Source organism: Triticum dicoccoides, unplaced genomic scaffold (assembly GCF_002162155.2).
Source record: "Triticum dicoccoides isolate Atlit2015 ecotype Zavitan unplaced genomic scaffold, WEW_v2.0 scaffold3843, whole genome shotgun sequence".
Classification (NCBI taxonomy): Eukaryota; Viridiplantae; Streptophyta; class Magnoliopsida; order Poales; family Poaceae; genus Triticum; species Triticum dicoccoides.
The window spans coordinates 114,448-123,907 of NW_021268140.1; the positions used below are offsets into that span (position 1 = coordinate 114,448).

Genomic DNA, 9,460 nt, shown 5'->3' on the forward strand with positions numbered 1-9,460 from the left:
TGTAGGTCTATGAGCGCACCTTTTGCATTTTGCACCACAACATGGCACCCAATGCTTGTGAGCATAGTGAACTTAATTGCTTATATAGGCCGACACTTCGTACTTATATTGAGGTGATTTTCTACATGTGCATATCACCATATCAGAGAAAAAAAACATAGCGTAGACGTAATCTTGGGGATTTACAAGGAAAGATAAAAATAGGAAGCTCACATTCAATTGGATTCTTTAAGAGCAATTGTAGCAGAGTCGTCATATCCACGGTCTCCAAAAGGGTTTTGAAGGGTGTTCCACAAATTTTTGGCCATGGCAGCTTGTACCATAAGAAGAAGAAGAAGAAGAAGAAGAACACTCAAGGGCGTGTTTGGCAGCCCACATTAGATCCAACCAAGCGCGTGCGAGAAGAAAATGGCATGTTTGATTGCCTGGGCTGCATCTGCTTCTCGGGCCGCATAGAACTTAAAGCACCCCGGGCCAGGCCCGGGAGGAACGACTGAATCAACAGTTTTTTTGCGAGCCAGGCTCCCTGTAGCCACATGTACCTCTTCACTGCACGCCTCAGGGAGGGCAGGAGATGGACCGGCCTATCATAACAACCCTCCCGCTCTCGTGTCACGGCCCACTCCTCCATTTACACCGCTAGCTCCCTCTCACTCTCCTCACCGCCCCTTGCTCTCCCCCGATGGCTCACTCGCCACCGCGCCGCCCCCTGACCCCCATCATCACGGGCAGCAATAGCATCCAAGACCAGTGGGTGGCCGGCCTCGCGAACTCAGGCATTGACCTGATGGTAGCCATCCGCACGCTCTTCTGCACCAGGCCCCCTTGTCGGGGCAATGAGGTGTCGACCGCTCCAGCTCCACCGCCATATCCGTACCTAGTGGTCCTGGGTCCGATGGCGCGGCCGGATGGGACGTCAGGAGCGCCACTGCTCGGAACCCTAGTGGGTAGAGGGGTTTCTTTTACCCCCGTTCGAGGGTTTTCTCCAGGCAGCACGGCAGGGCCATGGATGACTACGCCCTCTTCCTTGACCTCCCGCGTGACCAAGAGCATCGGCGCATCGCCGATGCCCTCAGCATTGCCGACTCGTTCTCTTCTGACGGCCCCTCCTTCCCGCGGGGGTTTTCTTCTTGGCCGGCATACGCTCCAACTGCACCCGCTTCGGTAAGTTGCATTTCCCCCTTTGCTCGTAGATGTAGATTAGGGTTTGTTGTACTAGGCATGGCTTGGATTGAATTGGATTGGATTCGATCCGATCCGATTCCAATCGAATCGATTCGAATCCAATCGATTTGCTTCTTGAGTGTTACTGTAGATTAGTGCATTGCCTCATTGTTGTTAGATTGGTAGATTAGTGCACTGCCTTGATGCAAACTAGGTGGTGTTGTTGTAGATTTGTGCTTGCAAGTGACATTGGATTGATGTTCGTGCTAGATTGGTATGCATTTTCCACCTGACTACTTGCAGGGTCGCTGCCATGAGCCAGCTACGGTCACGGGGACGTGCACCAAGGACCGGCCATGAAGAGGGAGCACGAGAGGCACTGTGTTTCTACGTTTAGATCAAGGACATGGAGAATCTCACCATGCTCATCATTCCGTACCAAGTTCATGGAGGTGATGAAGCAGTGGCTGGTGATGAAGCCAGCGCGCGTCGTCAGGCTGTCGGCCAACAAGTGGTGCGAGTTCTGGGTTCAGGTCCAAAAATACTATTACGGCTAATCAACAAGGTTTGGCACTTGATGTTTTTTTAATGCATTTCGATGGCTCAATTTCTACATCTGAACATTTCATTGAGCCAAGAGGCAAAACAGCAGGTCACAGGTGACCGCCAGTGACAAAGGTTCAAAGAGAAAACAGCGAGTTTGATTGCGTCGATCTTGTGATTTTTTTTATTTGGAATTTTTTGATAGCAGCTTACCAAGCTTGGTCTTGTGCTTTTTTGATTTGTAATAATATTATAAACGATGTACGAATCATGTTTGTTGATCAATAAAGCTAGCTATGGTGCGGTGTTCCCTAAAAAAAGATATTCATTATAGAATCACTGCAGACCAACAGGATATTCATGTCAGCTAATTTTTTAAAATAAAATATTCTGTTAGTCTGTGGTGATCATGTGGATAAAAACATATATTTCAATTTCTCAAGCATTTTATTTGATTTTAAGAAAAAATAACCGAGTCTCTATTTCTGTGTAGTCCTTGCAACGAACCTGGATAAAGATAGAGCGAGTCCGTTCCTGGCTACTAGGAGTATCCATTTCCTCACGACCACCACTTACTCCCGGGACGTGGATCTGGCGATCGATCGGCAGCCTCCAGCCGGCGACCATGGCGGATGCCACGAGCGCAGGAGCGACGCCTCTCCTCCCTGGCCTCCTCGACGACATCGTAATCTGTGAGATCCTCGTCCGCCTGCCCCCCAAAGCCCTCCTCCGCTGCCGCGCCGTCAGCCGCGCATGGCGCCGCACCACCTCCACCCGCGACTTCCTCCTCGCCCACCACGCCCGCCAGCCCGCCCTCCTCATCACCTCCGGCCACGATTACGGCGGCCGCCTCCACGACCGTGACCTCATCACCTACGACCATCGGGCCCGGGCCGCTGGCGCCCAGCTGCAACACGTCGCCCAGCTTGACGAGAGGGACTGTGTCCTGGTGGCCTGCTGCGACGGCCTCCTCCTCATTTCACACAACATAAACAGGAAGGATGCCTGCTCCTCCATCTACAACCCGGCCACTCGTCAATGCGCTCCCATACCTGCGCTTTGTGACTCCAAGGTCAGTTGCAACCATATCTTGGGGATGTATCGGCACCACCCTACCGGCGAGTACCGGATACTAGTGCATGGTAAAAATAAGGAAACCGATTATCATGAGGAGGAAATCTATTTTTATGATGATGCCTGCTACATCTTTGCATTGGGCTCCGTCCAGCCATTGAGGAACATCAGGTTCCCGCCGGAGATTGAGCAACTGCTTTTACACTGTGAGGCCGCCACGACAGCTGTTATGTTTGGTGGCAACCTGCATTGGCACATAGACCAAAATGAGACTGAAAGCAACATGATAGTGATATTCGACACCACAACTGAGTCGTTCCGGCAGATGCATGCTCCAGTTGTTCCGGTTTTTAGAAATGTTCCTGCCTATGCTGACTTGTTTGACATGGATGGCGTGCTTGGCATGCTAAGTTGTGATGAGGCCGCAAATACCATCGATATCTGGGTGTTGCGCGGGACTATGAAAGCGAGGTCTGGACCTTCAAGTGCAAGATTGAAGTGCCGGTCATTGAGATCAAGGCATTGTGTGGACAATATGACGATTGTTGGTATGCCGTAGTCATGCATGTGGATGGTGAGTTGCTTGTGCTAGTCCAGTATGCCGAATGGCTACTTCAGATTGACATGGATGGCAAGTTCGTCGCCACTTTCCATCGCCATTCACTCAGTCTTACTAAATTGCAGCTCAAACAAACTCTTGTTCCACATACTTTCTTTCTGACACTGGAATAATAGATGGTTCGTCTGAATGCTGAAGGCTGTGAGATGGTGCTTCTTTATGTGCTAGACGTTTGTACCTCTTCTGCTGCAATATGTAGGAATCAGATCCACCATAAGCTTATTAGCATCTTTGTTGATGCATATAAATTTATGATCAAGAAGCTCACACTGTTTCCTGTTTTTTGCAATCTCGACACCCTTCCTTGACCGAAGGGATGGTTGTGCATGTTGATTCTAATATTATCAAGTCATTTTGATGTGTGTTTGAAATGTGTGCTAACTACTCTGCGTGATGTTCCTATTATCTTGAACTGAAGAACTATTTTGCTCCTTTAATTTGTGGTCTTCTTGGTATAATATTTACCAATCAACATGTGTTCACTTTAATCTGAACATAAGATTGAACTGGAGGAATTTATGCTTCCTACAGTATTCAATTTTAACATAATATCAAGAACTAAAACCTGTACTGATAAGCCGAGGACGGCTTGTCAGGTCCTGCGTTGTGTTCCTGTTGAGACATATTAACTGCCAGCCATGTTCATTTTTCTGTGCTGACCTAGCAAGATCATCTCCGCTACTGTTGGGGAAAGGAAGTTTTTTACTCATCTTGTCTCAAGCAGAGGACAAGACCGTCAATTATTATGTGGTGATGCAGTTGTACAAGCAAGTTGAAAGTTCCTTCTCATCAATTGAATTACAATGTCTTATATGAAGTTACAGAGGAAGTATTATTGAAGGATGACTGGGCACTTGTTACTACATATGTATTATGTGCCAGTGCAGGGGCAATTGTTCAGCTTCTCAAATTTAGGCGACTCTTCTTTTTGCATTTTGTGCTCTTGGGTGCACTTGTTTCATTGTACTTCTACCGAGCTAGTATAGACACAAGGGTAAACCAGCAGAGATAGAAAGAATCACAAACAGACGTTCAGCGCATATAAATATAAACTAATCACATGAACTAATTAAAAGATTGCTTTCATAACCAGCAGTATGTCCCAACAAAAGAAATAATGCTGCACAAGTATATGCGTATCTTCTTCATTAGGATAGGCAAGGAAGATCGTCCGCATTGCTGTGTACAAAACGGGCAAGACATGTCCACCAAACCTGCGTCTTCCACAACATACCAACAGACCAATCCATATCATGATATCAAGAATGGATATGATTAGAACTTTTAAAGATGGACGGAATTAACAAGTTGGAATGTGACCTGATCACAGAAGATTCACAGTACACCAGCCAACAATTCAGACAAAGCAGAGCACGAGTTCTTCCTTGTCAATCTTCAGACAAGGGAGCATCCAGTTTGTGCCAACAGAAGAAGAATGCACAACTAAGTGTATGCTATGGCTACCCAGTTTGTCTAACTATACCACCTAAAACTCAGCAACATCCAGCAGAATCTGTTGACTTCAACTCTAATCAGCAGGATGATTTCTTCAGGAAGTCTGCTGACTTGAACTCTCGGTAGGAGGAGCGCGTGGGTAGAGGACGTCGTAGTGATTGCCCGTGTACAGAAGGGTCACACTCACAAGGGGGACTCCAGGTCCAGGAACAGTGTAGATGTCCTGAGCAGGTCCTCCATTGAGTTGCTCCACTCTAAGGGGTACCTCAAGCGCTTCGGCCAAGGCCGTCATCATAACATGGTCCGCGTACTGACGAGATGGAGTGACGTGCTGAAAGCACCACTGTTTGTAGAGCAACAGGTCAGGTAAAATGTTGAAGAATGGATGCAGTGGAAATTTAGCAAGGGAGGAGAGATGCTGATACTGACATCTTTCAGACTGTAACGTCCATCGAGCCCTGGTATACGCGGCTCATACTGCTTCGCGTGCGAGCATATCCAGATAGCTACTACTAATCTGAGGAAAGTAAGAACTAACCAATAAAATGTGTCAGAAACATGAATTATGACGAACAGAAGGAAATATAAGTTCAAGGGTGTTTTTCTCACTGTCTTCCGTCGTATCGTAACTTCTGAAGAACTCAAGAAGTTTCTCTTTGCGGTAGCTAAAAAGGGAACAAATTATGTCAATGAGGTGGAATGCATTCGGCTACAATACTTTGATGGAATTGCAGAAAACAAGCGAATCAAAAACCTGCTAGTTGATGCTATGCTGTTCCACTTCCACTTGCCATGCCTCTTCCATCTCTTTACTTTCTTAATCAGCTTCTTAAATGCCTGAAAGAATCAGCGACTCAAATAATTCAGTGGATAATCCTTACAAACCATAGGTTACAATAATACATACAGAATATTGATCCATAGCAAGATAAGAAAGAACACAGCTAAGACAACTCGCCTGAGAAGTGTCAGTCATTAAGCATATATAGCATAGGAACAAAACAGTGAGATGGCTACATAATAATAACCAGCATATTGTTGCAGTACTGAAACGAGCATAAAATTATGTTATTTCCCCGTTATATTGCCTTTGTTAGTGAAAGTAAATTTATGTTAAGGTCGTATTTACGATCGGGTTGTTAACATCACAATAAACTTCAAATTTGAGTTTGTGCCAACAGTGTAAAACTGCGATGGCATGCCACTACTGTAAGAAATTGTGCATCCCCTGCAAATGACAAACAAAGATAGTGAGATGCAGATCCAGCTTGAAGTGTACTGTAACCTGAAGAGAATCATCCCTCACAGGCATGTTTATCTAAGAAAAAACAAATATGGAGAAGACAAGCACTTACTCTGTAGCTCCTGGGAAATTCAGAGGTCCATCTAAGATCTGCATGTTGCACAGACACTCTTTTAACAGCATCAAGGAGACGGTGTTCCTCATTTGTGTCCTGCCTATCAAGAACTTGCTCCTGTTGTACATTTGCATAATAAACAGATAAAATTAAGTAAACCTACATTCTATACTAAGGAAAAGAGAGGAGAACAATTAGTTGATTACCAGGTAGGAAAATATGAAGCTCCTGTAGAAACACTCCCCATCTCCAGTCACCGGTCTAAATTCTGAATAGGCATCAAGATGGTCCACTCCTTGTCCCGTAGCCAAATCAGAAACCAAATAATACTTTGTGACTTCAGTGATGGGATGTGTCTGCAACAAACAGTGTAAATACAGGAATTCAAATTACACTGATTAGAACATGGAAAAACGTATTTTAAATGTGACGGGGAAATTTTGTTTTTGTTCCAATGTTTGGGTTTCGTGTTCTCTGGAAATGTTTGAAACCACCAGCATGTATAATCCCATCATTGATATTGATTGGTTGTGTTCGGTAAGAAAAGAGGAAAATATCTATTAATGTCTGATAAACCCAACAACAGTACAGAAACGATTCAGGTTTTTTCAGACTATCACAACCAAGAGTTAACAACAACGTAGTATCTATAAAAGAGAACATAATCCTTCTGGACAGTTGGATTGTACAGGAACCACGAACCACAGTATCATGTGATCAACTTTGATCCTGATATTTCATGCACTTCCATTTTGAAAAATTACAGAAGGCCAAATAGAGTCAAACCTGGTGATTCACATGTTGTGAATAGCGCACATAACCTGGTGATTCTCCATGAAAAAACTGTCCAACAAGAAAACAAAGTTAAAGTTCAGACATCCTGACAGCCATACAATTGCACACAATCAACATGAAGATCAAGCGTTTCAAAACAAGAAGTAAGTGAATAAAAAGCCAATGGGATTAACCAACAAGAATGTAGTAGCAAGACCACGAAATGTGCGTGTCCAAAACTACTTGGTTCTTGGCAACTATTTAAATAATATTCCGAGGCTTCTGAGCCAGTTGGTCCCAGTCGACCAAATGGTGAAACTTCTCGACCAAATCCTGGAGTAAGTAGTCAGTGATTTTGCATGTAAACAGCAAATGATTTACATAAATTATGTCCAGTTATGCAGTCTTGAACTAATGTCTAGATTAAATTTTATGATAACAAAATCTTTTGACGGAGGAAACTCATACATTTGACTTCAGGCTCTGTTACTAAAAGGCTGCAGTAATCAGGACACGACCTCATGTTTTCCCCCATTTTACAGACAACAATTTCAGCAAGATAGCCATTTGTTTAAAATATGATGCCAGACTGAGAGAAGACCCAGGAGGCCAGGATCAACAATGAATGTGTACTGCTGGCAAACTAAATACCCAAGGTTCCTTCTATACACTGAAAACTGATACATTTGATGCGGCTGCGAGATTTCTTGCCAAAAATATCACAGCAGCAGCAGCCACTGCCAAGACATGGCCCTCATATTTCCCCACATTTTACAGTTGCAATCATATATGCTATCCCACTAACTAGAATAATCAATTAGCACAACGAGCTGCTCAAGATTCTGCTTCTATTACAGAACTTCGAACTGTCCCCAACATTTGCCCAAGATGCTGCCCCTATTACTCTGGATCGTCCCCAACATTTCAACAAACTTAGAGATCACAATTCCACATCCCGAACAGAAAAGGAGGTCCAAGATTCAGGCTATAATACCTTTATAAGATTGTGCCAGAGCTCCGCTATGGCGTGCGACGATTTCACCTGCTCGACAGAAACCAAGAAACGCTCAAGAACGCACTTCAGAGACTTCCAAGAACCCCAAGAAACAACAGAATGCCGGGAACGCGAGATACGCGCCATCACCTGCGCCTCCTCCGGCCTCTTCTTCTTGCCCGCCCCCTCGGCCAACGGCCCGCCCGCCTCCTTGATGGTCGTCTGCTTCTGTAGCATCTGCTGGAACGCCAGCCTGCAGTCGAACGGCCCGGCTTCGGAGGCCGCGGCGTCGCCGTTCTCGGAGATGCTCCCCGTGGAGCTCGGGGAAGAAGGAGCTGCGGGGTCGAGCCCCTCGCCCTCCCGGTCGACCGCCGCCGCCGCAGCGGAGCCTCCGGCCTGCTCGCGGTCCCGCTCTTCCTGGGGCCGCTCGAGGGGCGCTGCAGGGGGGAGAGGTGGCGGCGAGGAGGAGGATGAGGCATCGGCCGCCACGGCGCTCGGGGAGGCGGCGGCGGCGGCGGAGTCCCCGTGCTGCCCATGGGCCGGCTCTGCTGTCCCTGAACCGGACCCCGTCGCGGCGGGAGAACCTTGGCTCATTACGCTGCTGCGGGGAGGACCAAAGTGGTAATAGCGAGAATGTGAGGGGCGTGGGGCAGAAATGTGCCGAGGGTGCGGCTGGCAATCTGGAGAAAGCTTGGAGGTTATTTATAAAGGTGGCACGGTTTGGCATGAGATGGGAAATTGGAACGACGATTTGGTCGTTTGGAACGTGTTTGGGGCAAGGCTTGTGGGGATGATGCATTTTTTTTTCATAAATAGTTTGGATTGCTTACCACATGTGTCATGTTTTGGCTTGTTTGCTTGCATTGCATGTGAGCATTGTTTTTTGAGGTAAAGTTTGCACTTTATTGATTAAATGAACATCAGTACAAAGTTAATCTTGAATACATTCCGGAATCACACCACGGTAAAAATAATTTACAACATGCTCACAACTACTCTCTCCATTCCTAAATATAAGTCTTTGGAGAGATTCCACTATGGACCACATACGGAGCAAAATGAGTGAATCAATACTCTAAAATGCATCTAGATACATCCGTATGTGGTCTACAGTGAAATCTTTACAAAGACTTATACTCCCTTTGTTCGGAATTACTCGTCCAAAAAAGAATGTATCTAGATGTATTTTAGTTGTAGATGCATTCATTTTTGTGACAAGTAATTTCTAACGGAGGGAGTATTTAGGAACGGAGGGAGTACGAGCTAACTTATGTGCCTAACATATTCAAACCATGCTTGACACGAAGGAAATAACAACGTGCAACGCCAGACGCGAGATACTTGACATCATAAATCACGGACCCTAATCTTGAGTGATACTGGGTAGTATATTTTATTCTGGACACCTATGAAAGGCAATCAAATGCCATATTGACGGATAGCAGACCTTCAGTTTGACAAGCTTCCATAGCACGCCGA

General features: G+C 45.8%; 1 protein-coding gene across 1 annotated transcript; it reads right to left on the reverse strand.

Moving 5' to 3' along the window:
- Positions 1–4,654: 4,654 nt before the first annotated feature.
- On the reverse strand, positions 4,655–8,529 carry LOC119346074 (ubiquitin thioesterase OTUB2-like). Its single transcript, XM_037615797.1, has 9 exons — positions 8,132–8,529; positions 7,982–8,029; positions 7,000–7,056; positions 6,420–6,569; positions 6,211–6,330; positions 5,610–5,692; positions 5,465–5,520; positions 5,285–5,388; positions 4,655–5,198 (listed from the first exon to the last, which is right to left on the reverse strand). The coding sequence occupies exons 1-9, from the start codon at positions 8,216–8,218 to the stop codon at positions 4,950–4,952; spliced, it is 954 nt and encodes a 317-aa protein (XP_037471694.1). The 5' UTR covers positions 8,219–8,529; the 3' UTR covers positions 4,655–4,949.
- Positions 8,530–9,460: the final 931 nt, after the last annotated feature.

Coding starts and splice junctions, on each gene's coding strand:
- LOC119346074 (XM_037615797.1), bottom strand. CDS start 8,218: ATGCTACAGAAGCAGACGACCATCAAGGAGGCGGGCGGGCCGTTGGCC. Junction 8,030..8,131: donor AGAGGCCGGAGGAGGCGCAG/GTGATGGCGCGT, acceptor TCTGTCGAGCAG/GTGAAATCGTCGCACGCCAT. Junction 5,521..5,609: donor AGCATAGCATCAACTAGCAG/GTTTTTGATTCG, acceptor TTCCCTTTTTAG/CTACCGCAAAGAGAAACTTC.